This window comes from Petromyzon marinus, chromosome 62 (genome assembly GCF_048934315.1).
Source record: "Petromyzon marinus isolate PM22_M1 ecotype Great Lakes invasive population chromosome 62, UKy_Petmar_22M1.pri1.0, whole genome shotgun sequence".
NCBI lineage: Eukaryota > Metazoa > Chordata > Hyperoartia > Petromyzontiformes > Petromyzontidae > Petromyzon > Petromyzon marinus.
In genome coordinates this window covers 6,614,882-6,633,977 of record NC_133728.1, presented here as the reverse complement: position 1 = coordinate 6,633,977, position 19,096 = coordinate 6,614,882, and the positions used below count along the sequence as shown (strand labels likewise).

The following is a 19,096-nucleotide window of genomic DNA, read 5'->3' as shown; positions in this document are numbered from 1 at the left end:
CAGCTAGGTGGGTGGGGTGGGGTTGGTGGGTGGGGTGGGGTGGGTGGGTAGGCGGGTAGGGTGGGCGTGGTGGGCTGGGGTTGGTGGGTAAGCGGGTGGGTGTTGAACTTCTTTCGCACCGTACCTATCCAACTGTGCTAATTGAAGGTGCAGGGGAAGGACAAAAAACAGACAAAGCAGTTCCAAAGAAATGAGTTTTCAATCTAGATTTGAATGAGAATAGCTTCCGATGGGTGGCTGGGTGGCTGGGTGGCTGAGTGGCTGGCTGGCTGGGTGGTTGGGTGGCTGGGTAGTGGGCTGGGTAGCGGGCTGGGTGAGTGGGTGGCTAGGTAGGTCGGTGGATGGGTGGGTGAGTGGCTGGGTGGGTGGGTGAGTGGCTGCCTGGGTGAGTGGCTGCCTGGGTGAGTGGCTGCCTGGGTGCGTGGCTGGGTGAGTGGGTGGCTGGCTGGGTGAGTGGCTGGCTGGGTGAGTGGGTGGCTAGGTAGGTCGGTGGATGGGTGGGTGAGTGGCTGGGTGGGTGGGTGAGTGGCTGGCTGGGTGCGTGGCTGGCTGGCTGGGTGCGTGGCTGGGTGAGTGGCTGGCTGGGTGGATGAGTGGCTGGGTGGGTGAGTGGCTGGGTGGGTGAGTGGCTGGCTGGGTGAGTGGCTGGGTGGGTGAGTGGCTGGCTGGGTGAGTGGCTGGCTGGGTGAGTGGCTGGCTGGGTGAGTGGCTGGCTGGCTGGCTGGGTGGCTGGGTGGCTGGGTGGCTGGGTGGCTGGGTGGGTGCGTGGCTGGCTGGGTGAGTGGCTGACTGGCTGGCTGGCTGGGTGGCTGGGTGGGTGAGTGGCTGGCTGGGTGAGTAGCTGGCTGGGTGAGTGGCTGGCTGGGTGGCTGGCTGGCTGGCTGGGTGAGTGGCTGGCTGGCTGGGTGGCTGGCTGGGTGCGTGGCTGGCTGGCTGGTTGGTTGCGTGGGTGCGGCGGCTGCGTCAGTGAGCCGGGTGCGTTGCACGGCTCATCTTCTGTGGAGGACAAAAAAGAGAAGCGCCCCCCCCCAACCCCCCCCCAACCCCCCCTCCCGAGCGCACCACGGGGAGAGGGCAGACGCGACGTGTTTGAACGGACGCGCGTCCCCTCGCTAATCTCTCACCTCGACCTCCGCTCGTGCTCGGCTCTCCGCCGCCCTTCCTCCTGCTGCTGCTGCTGCCGCCGCTGCCGGAGGGCGGAGCGGAGCCGGGCGGCTTCCCTGCGGATCTCCGCCTCCTCGCGCTCCGCCCCGAGCGCCCGCTCGCGGTCCTCCCGCGCCAGGGACCTCCGCGCCTCCGCGTCCGCGGCGGCTCGGTCCGAGGCTTCGGCCCGTCGCAGCCGGCCCTCCGCCGCCCGTCGCTCCGCCGCCTCCCGAACCTGTAGGGCGCCCGTCCGCAGAGTGGAGGTCGGGGGAAGCCGAACCGGGCGCTCGGCCGAGAGCCTGGGTGTGAATCTGGCTTTCAGCCGCCCGCCCGGGCTAATTCGAACTCTGAATATTGTTCATGGTGAAGGTGTTTTTTTTTTTTTGGGTGGGGGGGGGGTGGTGGTGGTTGTTAGATCGCTTTGAGCGTGAACGTGTCGTACACCCTCCGCCAGCAGACACGGCCAGTCAGGTTTGTCACGTAAACAACGCGCCAATTGGTGACCAGTATGGTGTAGTGTATAGTGTAGTGTATAGTGTAGTGTATAGTAGTGTATAGTGTAGTGTATAGTGTAGTGTATAGTAGTGTAGTGTATAGTAGTGTATAGTGTAGCGTATAGTGTAGTGTATAGTAGTGTATAATGTAGTGTATAGTGTAGTGTATAGTAGTGTATAGTGTAGTGTATAGTGTAGTGTATAGTGTAGCGTATTTTAGTGTATAGTGTCGTGTATAGTGTAGTGTATAGTGTAGGGTATAATGGTGTAGTGTATAGTGTCGTGTATAGTGTAGTGTATAGTGTAGCGTATAGTAGTGTATAGTGTAGTGTATAGTAGTGTATAGTGTAGGGTATAGTAGTGTATAGTGTAGTGTATAGTAGTGTATAGTGTAGTGTATAGTGTAGGGTATAGTGCAGTGTAGTGTATAGTGTAGGGTATAGTGCAGTGTAGTGTACAGTGTAGTGTATAATAGTGTAGTGTATAGTGTAGGGTATAGTGCAGTGTAGTGTATAATAGTGTATAGTAGTGTATAGTGTAGTGTATAGTGTAGGGTATAGTGCAGTGTAGTGTATAGTGTACTATACTACTTCAGCGCACCGGTGTGTTGGGGAGTACATCAACAACATTTACAATTTGAGTGCCGTGACATTTCGCTGGTGATTACATCAACCAACACCATCGGGCGATTTGCCAGAATAATGAAGCCATCCACCTGCTTCTGGTGTTAAATAGAGCAAGGTGATATCATGATATCATCACTGAACCCATCAGGTTCAGAGATCAGAGGCAGAGGAGGTGGGAGGGGGAGTTATTGCAATGATATAATCGATTAGTAATCAGTTAACTAGCAAGTGATTCCTCTATAAGGAATGCTGTTGTAATATCTATTACTCAATAAAACGCTTTCAGGCCGCACTAAGCCTGCAGCTGTCAGAGCGGTTGCAATCATTTGTATTTCCCTCCATTTCAATGGGTTCTCCGAATCAGTCTCGGCCAGTAATGATGAGTTTCACGCGACACTTTCAAACGTTCTCGAAATCAATTGAACGTACAGTGAGGGAAAAAAGTATTTGATCCCCTGCTGATTTTGTACGTTTGCCCACTGACAAAGAAATGATCATTCTATAATTTTAATGGTAGGTTTATTTCATCAGTGAGAGACAGAATAACAACATAAAAATCCAGAAAAACTCACGTCAAAAATGTTATGAATTGATTTGCATTTTAATGAGGGAAATAAGTATTTGACCCCTCTGCAAAACTTGACTTAGTACTTGGTGGCAAAACCCTTGTTGGCAATCACAGAGGTCAGACGTTTCTTGTAGTTGGCCACCAGGTTTTCACACATCTCAGGAGGGATTTTGTCCCACTCCTCTTTGCAGATCTTCTCCAAGTCATTAAGGTTTCGAGGCTGACGTTTGGCAACTCGAACCTTCATTTCCCTCCACAGATTTTCTATGGGATTAAGGTCTGGAGACTGGCTAGGCCACTCCAGGACCTTAATGTCCTTCTTCTTGAGCCACCCCTTTGTTGCCTTGGCCGTGTGTTTTGGGTCATTGTCATGCTGGAATACCCATCCACGACCTATTTTCAATGCCCTGGCTGAGGGAAGGAGGTTCTCACCCAAGATTTGACGGTACATGGCCCCGTCCATCGTCCCTTTCATGCGGTGAAGTTGTCCTGTCCCCTCAGCAGAAAAACACCCCCAAAGCATAATGTTTCCACCTTCATGTTTGACGGTGGGGATGGTGTTCTTGGAGTCATAGGCTGCATTCCTCCTCCTCCAATCACGGCGAGTTGAGTTGATGCCAAAGAGCTCCATTTTGGTCTCATCTGACCACAACACTTTCACCCAGTTGTCCACTGAATCATTCAGATGTTCATTGGAAAACTTCAGACGGGGATGTATATGTGCTTTCTTGAGCAGGGGGACCTTGCGGGCGCTGCAGGATTTCAGTCCTTCACGGCATAGTGTGTTACCAATTGTTTTCTTGGTGACTATGGTCCCAGCTGCCTTGAGACCATTGACAAGATCCTCCCGTGTAGTTCTGGGCTGATTCCTCACCGTTCTCATGATCATTGCAACTCCACGAGGTGAGATCTTGCATGGAGCCTCAGGCTGAGGGAGATTGACAGTTCTTTTGTGTTTCTTCCATTTGCGAATAATCGCACCAACTGTTGTCACCTTCTCACCAAGCTGCTTGGCAATGGTCTTGTAGCCCATTCCAGCCTTGTGTAGGTCTAAAATCTTGTCCCTGACATCCTTGGAGAGCTCTTGGTCTTGGCCATGGTGGAGAGTTTGGAATCTAATTGATTGATTGCTTCTGTGGACAGGTGTCTTTTATACAGGTAACAAGCTGAGATTAGGAGCACTGCCTTTAAGAGTGTGCTCCTAATCTCAGCTCGTTACCTGTATAAAAGACACCTGGGAGCCAGACATCTTTCTGATTGAGAGGCAGTCAAATACTTATTTCCCTCATTAAAATGCAAATCAATTTATAACATTTTTGACATGCCTTTTCTGGATTTTGTTGTTATTCTGTCTCTCACTGTTCAATAAACCTACCATTAAAATTATAGACTGATCATTTCTTTGTCAGTAGGCAAACGTACAAAATCAGCAGGGGATCAAATACTTTTTCCCTCACTGTATATATATTTTTGTGTTCCTACTCACCGCGCAAGGCCAACTGAGCTACACTGCTCTTCCTCGGCGGTCCGCAAAAGTAGCGCGTAGAACCACCAGCAGCACTTCGATCGCCGTCGGGATTAAACTTAGCAATGCGTCGGTCGGGTAACTCGGTCACACCGAGACTCCGGCGAAAGATTCCCGCGGGGGCGCGACGGACAAAAAAAAACTAATTCCTGCCGAAATTACGATCCGTAGGAACCGCTCCGGGCTGACAGCTCTTCGTCCGCGCATTGCCAGGCACGGCTTTGTACGTAAAACCTTAAAGACTATGAAAAAAAAAATAAAGAATAGGTTTTACCCAAGAAACCGTTATCGTGAATAATACTGATCGCAAAAGCCGACGACTGCATGTTTAAACCAAGTCTCCAATGAGCACTTGGCAGCAGATGGGCGTGCGATTGGTACATTTCCCGACAGGAATTACAGAAGTGTGTGGAGCGGCGGGGGGGGGGGCGGTGGGAATTAAATTAATGGGCTGCGCGAATTGAATGGAACTTGGCAGTAATGACCACTGCGAAGCTCAACCAAACATTTCCAATTAAAAATAATAACGCTTTCTTTTCGTATATTGCATCATCCGCGCTAATGCCATCCCACAATGCTGTGCGGCAGTCGCTCGGTTAACTTTTATTTTTGCATCAGCTCCACGAAATAACTGTTCATCGAATGCAGCAGCGGTCCCCACAACCTTTTTGGTACCAGGGACCGGTTTCGTGGAAGACAATTTTTTTCACGGACCGGGGGAGAGGGTTCATCATTAGGTCTTTCCCTCTTTTCAAAGAAGCTCTCCGGCTACGTTTGTTGGTTACCCATTGTGGCTGCTAGGGGTTAGAGCTTGTGGGCTTCATACCAGCACTGTGACTGAGACTGGGTGCGCAGTGCGGGAAAGAGGCGCGGACGGAAGTGGTGAATAATGAAATAATGGGGGTGGACCACGCACGGACTCACCGCTCTCACCTCCTGCTGCTGTGCGGCCCGGTTCCTAACAGGCCACGGACCGGTACCGGTCCGTGGCCCGGGGGTTGGGGACCCCTGAAATATAGGACCTTACATCGGTACGCAAGACAGAAAGAGAGAGAGAGAGAGCTGCTTCCCACCGGTGCCATCCATTTAGTACTGACAATGTACGTACGCGTAGGAAACGGGGGTGGGGAGGGGGGGGTGTGGAGGGTGAAGCCACGATAATAAATTGTCTACATTGGCCTTCAAATGAGCCACAGTTCAGTTTCTTCAGCTGTCAGGCCACGAGTCGTACCGGGAGAGGTAGGACTGTGGGGGGAGAGGTGTCACTCGTGTGCCACCGTGCCCCCCCTGACTGCTCGCTATCACGTAGCTCAGAAAAATAAGTGGCCGAGATACGCAAACTTAAATTCTTCAATGCAGCCGGCGGTGGACTATCTGTTTGCTTAAACACGTTCATATTATTCATCCTTCATCGTTCCTGCGCGGATTAAATATCGGCCGTTCTATAGGATTCGGCGGAGGTGGGGGGGGTGGTGCGTCAAGCGTACGTGTGCAGGTGGAGGTGGGGGTGTAAAAAGTACGCGTGCGTACAGGCAAGGGGTTAAGTTGACACATTTTTGCGTATGTACTAAATGGATGGCCCCTATCATGTCAACGAAGCCAGTCCCGAGGTCGAAGGGCGCTCTCATGAATGGCTGCATCTGATTGGCTGCATAGTGAAGACACGCCCTCCCTCAGTGATGACACTTCCCACTCAGTGAGGCAGCTATCACATCTGCCTCACCGCGAGGGGGCGTGTCTTGAGCCCACGTAATTGACGCTCGCTCTCCCTCCACGTTAGCCAGCTCTAGCGGAAAAAAAATTCCAGCGGCTGCAAAAATGTAAAACGTTCTATTTAACCTTAATTATATTTTTTTAATCAAAATTGGGCTTTCAATCAAAACAGGGAGTGATAAACAATGGAAGAGCAATGCCTGAGCTTGGGACAGAAATAGCACGGTCGTTTCAAATGGAGTGACACCAACGAAAAGACTGGCTGTGTGGCTGTGCTACGAAGTAAATCGCCTTTACTGCTTCCCCTGAATTCTGTTCTCCACTACTGACAACGCTGGGACTAACGCGGGTTTCTGTGACTTGAAAGATCTACCAAGGAGCCTCGACAAACATAAAAAAAAAACATCGACAACTCACATTCAAAGCCAAATTGCTTTAAAAATAAATAAATCTTTTAGAGCTTCAAGGATAGATCTGGCTTTGAATGAACAGCGGAGATTAAAAATCAGCATCCACAATGCTAAGGTAAAAGAAAACAGTGACGTTTTTAAAAGACCTCATTAATGCGACCTGCTGCCTAGCCAAACAGGAACTAGCATTTCGTGGTAACGATGAGAGTGCAAGCCTCTTCTCATCGTGGCAACTATGTGGAGCTATTGCATGCTCTTGCTGAGAAAGACGAAAAGCTAGCTAGGCATTTGGAGACACCCGCTGTGTTCTGCTGGCTTATCGAACAGAATAAAGAACGATTCAATCGAATCGGTCGGTGATGTAATTCGAAATGATATCAAAGGGGAGATTAATGCAGCCCCATTTGTTGCAGTCGAAGTAGAGGAGAGAACGGAGATGTCACAAACAAAGCCAGGGGTATTCTTCGTTTTTTCGGTAAAGTCACGTTGAAGAGAAACAACAAAATAACAAAATATATATAAAACAATAAAAAATTCTCACGACGTTTCGACCATAATGATGACCGTTTGAGTTATGGTCGAAACGTCGTGAGAATTTTTTATTGTTTTATATATATTTTGTTATTTTGTTGTTTCTCTTCAACGTGACTTTACCGAAAAAACTAAGAATATGAATTACTGCAGTCACGAAAGCTTTAAATCAAAATTTAAAGCCAGGGGTCTCTGTAATTTTGCGTTATGTGGCTCAAAGTGAGGTGACTTGTGAGCCGAGGGAGGCGTTCTTGGGATTTGATGATGCGAGTGATGACAGACGAGCACCAGGCTATTGCTGATGATGCTCTGGGAGTGTTGGGGAAACACAATTGCGTTGAAAAGCTGGTGGTAGCTCAGACTCATGACGGAGCCTCTGTGACGGCATCAGATCTTAGTGGGGTGCAAGCCAAGACTCAAGACGAGGTACCTGAAGCCACATTTACCCATTGTTATGCACACAAATTGAACCTGGTGCTCTCGCATTAAGCAAAAGCAAAATGCAGGCCTGAGTGTAAAACGTGTTTTTGTTGTTTTTAAACAGCCGAGGGACTTGCGACGTTTTTCAATAAGTCGACCAAGCGCACCCCACCTACCGGACGATTTCGTGAAGCGACGTTTACCAGGAAGAGCAGCGCCCACGAGATGGGAGCTCAAATACTAGACTCGTGCAGACGATCATCGCGCGCCAATCTGATCCGTCTGCTGTGTCCCGGATCACGAGCAAAAATCCCGATGCTTGGGACGATGACACCCTGATTACGGCCGCCAGATATGATCTCAGGCTGTCGAGAGCATCAATCCGCTTCCGCGTAATGGCACGTGAGGGCCTTTTCAACGAAACCCGATGCACCCTTTCGTGCGCTGAGGGATAAAGCAACGGACATTGGATTCTGCTGCGCGTGAATCTGTGCATTGTCTGTCGGCCTGACAGACAATGCGCAAAGTAAACGGCCGATCAGAGACGAGGGGAAAAGAATGTTTCGTAACATTCTGGACAATATCAGTGTTCACATGAAAGCTGGGTTTGGTCATTTTCGGTGAGCTAACTTTCCTCGGTTTGGTCGATTGCACGAAATCTGATCGCATGTCACGACATTTCGATGACACCAAACTGCAGAGCCTATCAAAATATGCAAGGGAACCTTTGACTTCGCAGGACTAAAAGGCTGACCTTATCGGATTGTGCAGTTCACAAATGGTGAGGACAGAATGCAAATCGCCCGGACAGCCCCTCGGCTTTTTGGGCCCAGAATGATCTGATGCAGACGGTTCCCGAGGCGACGGAGTTACTCCAGCTGGCGGTGCACGCTATGCCAGCTGCAACAGCGTCCGTTGAAAGGTCGTTGTTCTCTGCTTTGAAACGACTCAAAACGTACGGTCGGGGAATCGGGCCGACCGAGGGCGACTTTCATCCCTGGCAATCGTCTCCATGGAGACGGAGATACTTTCAAAACTAAAAGAGAATGAAGAGGACTTCTACAACAAAGCCACTGACATCTTTGTCCAGAAGGATAGGCGAATGGAAGACCATGCAATATATGTGTTGTGATAATAGGCGTGGACCAATCAGTTTCAAGGACAATGCATATATTATCAGAGTACGTTTTTTTTTTTAATTTGCATTCTGACCACAAGTATTGTGGGTAATGCAGACGTGTTTGCTTGTAAAATGTTTCAGTTTGGTGTTTCAACATCTCAACACAGATGTTTTGTTGGCAGAAAAAAAGGAGGAAACACCTATTATCATACTTTGGTACTGGCAAAGGAGATGCCATGATATAAATATATATTTCATTTGCGTTGAATGAGTATGAATAGTGGAACTGCATTCGCCTATAAAACGTGAATCGAATACGTGACTCACCTATACGTGTGTGTGCTGTAAAGAATGCTGATATGAAATATGAAACGTACGGTCGCCTGACCAATAGTCATTGTGTAACCTGCCAATTGAATGGTGAATTTAAGCTGCCTCTATCGGGTTCATATGTGTGTGTGTGTGTGTAAATCTGGCTCTGATACTAGCCAGTGCCTCCCCAGCCATTGACCTCACCGCATGTCACTGATATATATAAGGGTAACCAAGTCCCATTCAACAGCAACTGCCAAGCAAGTGACGAACCCCTGCTTGTGGCGAGCAAAATACAACCAAAAAACATTATGTTCTTGGTTCTCTCGGTAAAGTCACGTATAAGGGAAACAATAAAATAATAAAAATATAAAACAATAAAAAATCTCACGACGTTTCGACTGCAACACAAGCAATCATCATCAGGTGTGAAAACCACAGCAAGAAAATTATTTTCACACCTGGTGATGATTGCTTGTGTTGCAGTTGAAACGTCGTGAGAATTTTATTGTTTTATATTTTTATTATTTTTTTGTTTCCCTTCTACGTGGTGACTTTACCGAAAGAACCAAGACTATGAATCCCTGCAGTCACGAAAGCTTTAAATAAATATATATTTTTAACAAATTAATAAACGGCACCAAAACGAAAAGCACGGACAATAATCACAACTAAGAAATCGGGCCATTTAGGTCAACACCACAATCCCATTATTATTATTAACTATTCTTGAAGTAAACTATTTTTAATTTGACCAGGTAAGGCCCACTGAGCTATGTAGCTCTTTTGCAGAAGCAACTTGGCCACAAATAACAGCCCCGACGAAGTGGGCTTATCATCATCACGTGAAAATCTATAGCAGCCAAGACACCCTAAATGTGTGATGTTGATTGTAAATGTGGAGGGGAAGAACCGGAGGACCCAGGGAAAAAATCCACGTGACCACAGCGAGAGAGAGAGAGATACACGCAAATACCAAATATAGAGCAGGCGTCAAGGTTGGGATCGAACCCACGACCTCCTGCATACCAGGCGAGGTAGTTAACATCTCATAGCCACCGTGATGATGATGATGAGAAACAAGCAAACTCCAAATGTACATTAGGCGTCAGGGTCGGGATCGATCCCACGACCTCCTGTATAACAGGCGAGATAGTTAACATCTCCTAGTCACCGTGGTGATGATGATGATGATGAGAGAGAGACACGCAAACTCCAAATATACAGCAGGCATCAGGGTCAGGATCGAACTCACCACCTCTTGCATACCAGGCGAGGTAGTTAACATCTCGTAGCCACCGCGATGATGATGATGAGAGACACAAGTAAAACTCAATATACAGCAGGCGTCGGGGTCGAGATCGATTCCACGACCTCCTGTATAACAGGCGAGGTAGTTAACATCTCCTAGCCACCGCGATGATGATGATGATGATGAGAGACACGCAAACTCCAAATATACAGCAGGTTTCGGGGTCTCGATCGATTCCACGACCTCCTGTATAACAGGCGAGGTAGTTAACATCTCGTAGCCACCGTGATGATGATGAGAGACAGGCAAACTCCAAATGTACAGTAGGCGTCAGGGTCGGGATCGATTTCACGACGTCATGTATACCCGGCGAGGTAGTTAACATCTCCTAGCCACCGTGGTGATGAGAGACACGCAAACTCCAAATATACAGCAGGCGTCGGGGTCTGGATCGAACCCACGAACCTCATGTACACCCGGCGAGGTAGTTAACATCTCCTAGCCACCGTGGCGCCCCTTTGAAATTGACGGAGCAATCGTTGGCGAAATAATTAAATCCAAAAAGGATGAATCCACGAGCTAAACACGTAAGAGAGCGATCCAAACCGCCGCGACCCCCTGCCCCCACCGTTCATCCAATGAGGAAAGTGCTCAATAAGTCTGCGATGCATTCAGCCGCACGGGTCAATTGATCCCCAATACAATTTGTTCCTAAGGGCAGCTCATTGATATTTTGGTAAATCACTTTGCAGCGGACATTCGGGTACACTCGAACAAGGATCGGTGGTCACCGCATTGCCGCGCGGCGCTTTCAGATGCGGCTTCCGCGGCCGTCTGGAACGCTCTTCCCTTCCGATAGTCGGAAGCCACTGGGGGCCACGCACTTTTGAATCGTCAGTTACATTTGACGAACTCGTTTCTTTGACGATGCTTTTAGTCTTCTTGGTTCTGTCGGTAAAGTCACCACGTAGAAGGGAAACAATAAAATAAGAAAAATATAAAACAATAAAAATTCTCACTACGTTTCGACTGCAACACAAGCAATCATCATCAGGTGTGAAAACCACGGAAAGAAAATTTTTAAAAAGTGGCGGGTTTTTTTTACGTGTTTAGCTAAAAAAAAATAACCGCCACTTTTTTCAAATTTTCTTGCTGTGGTTTTCACACCTGATGATGATTGCTTGTGTTGCAGTCGAAACGTCGTGAGAATTTTATTGTTTTATAGTTTTTTATTATTTTATTGTTTCCCTTCTACGTGGCGACTTTACCGAAAGAACCAAGAATATGAATCCCTGCAGTCACGAAAGCTTTAAATCAAAATTTGATGCTTTTAGTGTCTAGTATGTTTTTTTTCCCCCCACACCTCCGATTAGCTCGGTTGGCTACGTACAGTGCGAAAGAAGTTCAACACAAGTGCTGCATCATGCGCGCTTTCAGATGGCGCTTCCGCGGCCGTCTGGAACGCTCTGCCCTTCCGATATTCGGAAGTCACTGGGAGCCACGCAACTTTTTAATTCGTCTAGATTGACAAACTCCTTTCTTTCAGAACTGCTTTCTGTGTTCGCTTTGTTGTCCTTTCCCCGGACCCCGCACCTCCGATTAGCACGGTTGGCTACGCACGGTCGCGGAAGGAGTTGCACGTACGTGCAAGGCAAAGGGTAAAGGTTCAGCCTCGCAATTGCCCGCTAGTGCCACTGCTCGCTGAAGGGGCCCCCACGAGAGGGAACTCTCTAGAGAGCCCCCTCCCGTGTGTCGTAAGACGAGACGAGGATGATTGATGGGAGAAGACATGCACTAGAACTCAAGTCCAAAGTGGAAATGAAATTGCCTGGGAGAGTTCAATTGGATATTACACGAGAGAAAAGGAGTTTTGGAAGATTGAAAGTTGAAGAAGAGCGACGTCTGAAAATTAAATCAAGGATCGGAATATTTATTTGTGACTGGGGAAATCCGAGGAGTTGTGAAGCTCTTTTTTTCGCACAGATGTCCAGCAGGGACACGGGGAGTCGAACAAGTTACAACAAACAATAATAACAACAACAATAACAACAATAGGAACGCAAATTCATTACAGGAAAGGTAAACAATATAGCAAACATCAAAAAACAGATTTTAATTCTACCAGGTATAGCCCACACTGAGCGATCAACTTCCTATTCAGAAGCGACCTGGCCATGAATCAGAGCTCAAGCCAAGCGGCTTATCGTCCACGTGGACGTTTATAGCGGCCAAATAATCGTCGAAATAATCTAAGCAACGCACTTGGCCGGCGTATAGGCACGCACGAGCGGGCCTTCATCCAGCAGTGGATTGACCATGTGTCATTGGGCTGCACTGGGGGGCTCGGGGTTAGAGTCGGCGCTTAACTCCAGCGACCAAAACCACTTTGCTTCGTGACTACTGCCTCCACGTATATATATACATATTTTGTAATTGGTTGCAGTTGTGAACAACAGCAATTTAACACGCAGGCGACCAATATTATTCATAATAAACGTTTTTGGGTTAGATCGCGTTATTTATAAACGTGTCGCAACCCTCCACCACCCGACACGGCCAATCAGTAAAAAAAAAGTGTCACGTTGACAAAAGACAAATAGTTCACTACTTTAGCCCACCGGTGTGTCGAAGAGTGAACCCACAACATTTACAGTTATTGAGTACGACGTTTCGCTGGTAATTACATCCAGCATCATCGGGTAATTACCAGCGAAACGTCGTACACAAAAAAAACTGTAAATGTTGTGGATTCACTCTTCAACACACCGGTGGGCTAAAGTAGTGAACTAATTTTGTCTTTTGTCAACGTGACACTTTTTTTTTACTGGATTGGCCGTGTCGGGTGGTGCAGGGTTACGACACATTTATAAATAACGCGATCTAGCCCAAAAAGCGTTCATTATGGACAACAGCGATGTAAAAACATTCGTACAATCCAATCGGCATCACCACTGGTTGACTGCGGCTCGGAGACCCGCTCCCGACAAGGCGCCCGGTGAGGTCAGGGGACTTGCAATGCGCGCGTGCTTGGCACGAAGGCCAGAATCGGTGATCCCGCGGGCAGTGTGTCCAGGGAGGCGCATCCATATCGGCACGGCGGAGTGAAGGGGGAGCTTCCGTTCGTGTAACCACCCCGGCGAGAGCCAAGTGGCTTCGTTGATCGGTAACCACCTGGGGTGGCAAACGCCACGGGCATCGTCCGGAAAGGTTCGCCGGCGTGCGTGTGTGCGCTGAACTGCTTTTGCACCGTATGCAGCCAAAACCGTGCTAATCGAGAAATTGGGGAGTTTTTTTTTTTTTTAACATTCACAGGCAGACCTTGTGACGAATAATCGCTCCGGAAGGGGTTACATTGGGTTTGCCGCTGCCTTGGGTTTCGTTTTGTTTACGTGCCGCCGCGTCTTGAAAGCGCCGCTCGTTAAACGGCGAAATAATTGAGAGTCCATTTCGGGTCTTAATTGATTGTTCACGCTTGCGGTGGCTTTCAGACCGCATCCATTAATTTTTCGTCTCCTCCCCCCCCCCCACCCTCCTCTTCTTTTCCGAACATAGATGGACTCGTCCACCTGAACAAACTGCAAAATCGCTCTCCGTGGTGCTAACGTTAAAAAAAATAAAACCGCCAACTTTTTTCAAATTTTCTCGCCGTGGTTTTCACACCCGACGACGGTTGCTCGTGTTGCGGTCGAAACGTCGTGAGAATTTTATTGCTTTGTATTCGTGTTATTTTATTGTTTTTCCCTTCTACGCGGTGGCTTTACCGAAAGAGCCACGAATGTACTTCAGAGTCCCGTCGCGAGTGACACCGCTGCCGCTGCTTGAGCTGATTGGCCGGCGACGACTCATCCCAGACAGAGGTCTTCATCATCATCGCCATCACCGTCCCTGTCGGCGGTCGACGCACTGAAAGAGGCCCCGTGGTGGCGAGATGTTATCTCCCTCGCCCGGTACGCAAGGATAGTCGCGGGATCGATCCCGACCCTCACCGCTGTTGCGTAGATTTCTTTTGAGAAACATGCCTCTGGATTATTCACCGTATTTCTGCTGTTACATTATTTCACACTTGATTGAGCCACTTCGTTATCATTCGTGGCCAGGTCGCTTCTGAAAAAGGAGGCAATGGCTCAGCGGGCTTTACCTGGTAAGATAAAAATAGTGAAATTTTTGTATATATTTTTTATGTGATTTGTTTACCTTCCCTATACTTTGCTGTTGCAACGTTCTGACCCCATGCTTCCTCCAGTGTGAATACAAATTCAGATTCTGACTCATTATCATTCATTATTTTCCAACAGGATATTCTCGTGAGCAAATGCACCCCTGTGCCCGTTTTACCGCCGCTCTCCCGCACGAAGCTACCGAGGTGACCTTGCCATCGTACATATTCGTCATCCGCAGGCAAAACGCTTCGAGAGGATCATCGCGTTAGCATCGCTCGCCCTGCGAGGGTAACCGGCAATCCCATTTCGGAGAAGCGACGGCTCAAAGGTTACCCCAAGAGGTCTGGCTGCAGGCCAGCCGTGCTCGGTCGTGGCCCGCCAAAAAGAGCGAGGGGAAACACTCTAGGCGGGATGACGCGGAGCCCTCGACATGCGTCCGGCTTGGCGGGTGCGAGCGGCGTGACACAAAAGAGAAACGTGTGCCCCGCGCCAAATCAACGAGCCCCATTCATCCCCTCGACTATTAGCGGGCCGGACGTACAATCAGAAGCCGTTCTTGCCAAGCGCGCAGAGCACGGAACGGCCGAGCAATCAGGACGGCGACTGTTTGGCAGCCGGGGCCAATCACCGCCACCGCCGCCGCCGGTCGTTCAAGCCGCTATTTCACTCCTATGTCATTCCTTTCTCAATTTTTTTTTTATACGATAATGAAATAATAAAAATCCGGAAAAGGCACGAGCCTCCCCGCGGTCGCTCGGTCACGCCCGCTGCCGGCGGAGGCGGCTTCCACCGGGGCAAACGCTTTGGCGGGTACTTGGTCTACTCTTCCACGTTGACCGGACATTGTTGGACAGGGTTACATTCCTAGACTAAACGCCAGGTAAGGCCCCACTGAGCTGTGTAGCTGTTACTCTTCGGGTCTTTCGGTAAAGTCACGTAGATAGAAAAATAATAATGATACTAATAAAAATCACGACGTTTCGATCGCCACACAGGCAATCGTCCTCGGGCGAAGCTCTTCTTCAGAAACGACGCGGCCATCACAACTGATAGCTCAACGAAGTGGCTTATCATCATCGTGTAGGAATGTATAGCGGCCGAATACGCTAAACGCGTGACATTGAGCCTCAATATGGAGGACCCCCGGAGAAAAATCCACGCGCCCACGGGATCAGAGAGAGAGAGGGAGACGCGCAAACTCCAAATATACAACAGGCATTGTCAGGGATGGGATCGAACCCGCGGCTCCTGTACAGCAAGCGAGGTAGTTAACATCTCCTAACCACCGTGATGATGAGAGAGAGATTCGCAAACTCCAAATATACAGCAGGTGCCAGGGTCGGGATCGAACCCATGACCTCCTGTATACCAGGCGAGATAGTTAACATCTCCTAGCCACCGTGATGATGATGATGAGAGAGAGACACGCAAACTCCATATACAGCAGACATCGTCAGGGTCGGGATCGAACCCACGACCTCCTGTACACCAGGCGAGGTAGTTAACATCTCCTAGCCACCGTGATGATGATGATGATGAGAGAGAGAGACACGCAGACTCACAAATATGCAGCAGGCATCGTCAGGGTCGGGATCGAACCCACGACCTCCTGTACACCAGGCGAGGTAGTTAACATCTCCTAGCCACCGTGATGATGATGATGAGAGAGACACGCAAACTCACAAATATACAGCAGGCATCGTCAGGATCGGGATCGAACCCACGACCTCCTGTACACCAGGCGAGGTAGTTAACGTCTCCTAGCCACCGTGATGATGATGATGATGAGAGAGAGAGACACGCAGACTCACAAATATGCAGCAGGCATCGTCAGGGTCGGGATCGAACCCACGACCTCCTGTACACCAGGCGAGGTAGTTAACGTCTCCTAGCCACCGTGATGATGATGATGATGAGAGAGAGAGACACGCAAACTCACAAATATGCAGCAGGCATCGTCAGGGTCGGGATCGAACCCACGACCTCCTGTACACCAGGCGAGGTAGTTAACATCTCCTAGCCACCGTGATGATGATGATGATGAGAGAGAGAGACACGCAAACTCACAAATATGCAGCAGGCATCGTCAGGGTCGGGATCGAACCCACGACCTCCTGTACACCAGGCGAGGTAGTTAACATCTCCTAGCCACCGTGATGATGATGATGATGAGAGAGAGAGACACGCAGACTCACAAATATACAGCAGGCATCGTCAGGGTCGGGATCGAACCCACGACCTCCTGTACACCAGGCGAGGTAGTTAACGTCTCCTAGCCACCGTGATGATGATGATGAGAGAGAGAGACACGCAAACTCCTAGCCACCGCGTCACCCCCATCCTCCCCTACACCCTCCGCCCCTCTTCCCCAACCCCCACCCCTCCAGCCGCGATGCCTTCCACGACTCGCCTTTTTGACGAACGCGTCTTGCGCGTCAATGGAGATGATCAGCGGCCCGCTGAAGATGGAGCCGCGGGGGAGTCGACGCTGGAGACCCCAGCCGTCGCCCGGTGCACCCGCACAGTTGCATCGTGGTACAAACGGAGCGCCGCACTTAACCCCTTTCCCCGTGATGAGAAAGACGAGATTGCTCCGTGGGGATGCCGGGCTATCTCTCTCTCTCGCCCCGATCGGGTCGAGCATGGCAGTCCGGCAGAGCTTCCGAGTCGAGCCTCCGCTCCTCCGCCGGAACGAGAGGAGCCAGTGGAGGTGGTTTGGGCACCCGGGAAGGATGCACCACGCCCTGCCCCCCCCCCCCTCCCCACCGGTAGACCCCCCCTGGAACTCTAACCGGGCATCAACGACCCCCCACACTGGGCGAAGACCTCGGGGCCGGCCCGGGACACGCTGCTGGCGGTGGGACGATGTCGCTCGGCTGGCCTGGGAATGCCCGGGAATATTCCCCAGCAAGAGCTTGAGTCTGTGTATAGTAGTGTAGTAGTGTAGTGACACCGCTGGATGTCACCACGCTGTAGGTGTGCCCTAGAGGACATGCTGTGTGTGTAGTGACACCGCTGGATGTCACCATGCTGTAGGTGTGCCCTAGAGGGCACGGCGTGTGTGTAGTGACATCGCTGGATGTCACCACGCTGTAGGTGTGCCCTAGAGGGCACGGCGTGTGTGTAGTGACATCGCTGGATGTCACCACCCTAGAGGGCACGGTGTTGTGTGTAGTGACACCGCTGGATGTCACCACCCTAGAGGGCACGGTGTTGTGTGTAGTGACACCGCTGGATGTCACCACCCTAGAGGGCACGGTGTGTGTGTAGTGACATCGCTGGATGTCACCACCCTAGAGGGCACGGTGTGTGTGTAGTGACATCGCTGGATGTCACCACCCTAGAGGGCACGGTGTGTGTGTAGTGACACCGCTGGATGTCACCACCCTAGAGGGCACGGTGTTGTGTGTAGTGACACCGCTGGATGTCACCACCCTAGAGGGCACGGTGTGTGTGTAGTGACACAGCTGGATGTCACCATGCTGTAGGTGTGCCCTAGAGGGCACGGTGTGTGTGTAGTGACACCGCTGGATGTCACCACGCTGTAGGTGCAGTACCGGTCCTAGAGGGCACGGTATGTGTGTAGTGACACCGCTGGATGTCACCACCCTAGAGGGCACGGTGTGTGTGTAGTGACACAGCTGGATGTCACCATGCTGTAGGTGTGCCCTAGAGGGCACGGTGTGTGTGTAGTGACATCGCTGGATGTCACCACCCTAGAGGGCACGGTGTGTGTGTAGTGACACCGCTGGATGTCACCATGCTGTAGGTGTGCCCTAGAGGGCACGGTGTGTGTGTAGTGACATGGCTGGATGTCGCCACGCTGTAGCTGCAGTACTGGCCCTAGAGGGGCACGGCGTGTGTCGACCTGAGGGGAAGGTCGGGTAAGGCCATGAAACTCTGGTTGACCCGGGAGGACACGTGACCGGTTAGAATGACAGAGGGGTCCCTGGGAGGGGGCTAGGAGGGTCACGTGATAGGAACCGAGGTTCGTCCTGAAGGTTCTGGAAAAGGGGCGTGGCCAGGGGCGGAGTCGGCCACGCCGGAGAGAACACTATAAGCCGAGTCCCGAGAGAGGGAGCTTGGCTGCCCGTCCCGGGGGGAATAAACCCTTCGTCCACGATCTCCGATCTTCAAGTCATCCAGCACGCGGACCCTGGCAGTGTGCTGTTGGTCCCGATCTGAAGTTGATAGTTACCTAGTAACCTGTGTAGTTAGCCAGGGTGGTCACCACCCTGGGTCGCTGTCTTGTTAGGCCTTGGTACGATGAATATTCTTTTGTTTACTCTAGGTTTTCTTCCAATTCCGTTTCGCCGACGATTGCGAAGAAAAACTGATGACGTGCACACACGTCGTTACATTTTATTCAGACGTGCACGGGAAACGGTTAATGGGCAGTCGTTTAAAAGCCCCAAAAAAACTAAACGCGGGATGTGCGAGAAGAAGATAAAAACGATATGGGAGGCTCAGAGAGGTCGGAGCGCTAAACCTGGCGAGAGGAAACTGGCGGTCACATTCAAACCCGACAGGACGTGTGTTGAAAAATAGCTTTTTGGCTCATCGGATTCCTCCAGGAAGAAATCAATATTCTGATTCGGAAAAACGGAATGTCGCGGCTCGGACACAGGAGCCCAACAGTCACGAAAGCTTTAAATCTAGATTCTAGATTTAAAGCTTTCGTGACTGCTAGGATCCATACTCTTTGGTTCTATTGGGTAAAGTCACGTAGGTGAAAATAAAATAACAAAAAAATCACGACGTTTCGGCCACAACACAAGCGGCCTTCATCAGGTGAAGGGACGAGACTGTCTGGAGGACAGCG

The 19,096-nt window shown here is 50.2% G+C and overlaps 1 protein-coding gene across 4 annotated transcripts in view; it reads right to left on the bottom strand.

Moving 5' to 3' along the window:
- The window catches only part of CCDC191 (coiled-coil domain containing 191), an 88,545-nt gene that overhangs the window by 40,772 nt on the left and 28,677 nt on the right, over positions 1 to 19,096 (bottom strand). For all 4 annotated transcript variants that reach the window (XM_076053706.1, XM_076053707.1, XM_076053705.1 and 1 more), the window contains one exon: positions 1,125 to 1,378. In XM_076053706.1, coding sequence (XP_075909821.1) covers positions 1,125 to 1,378 — 254 coding nt within the window. The remainder of the gene's footprint in view (positions 1 to 1,124; positions 1,379 to 19,096) is intronic.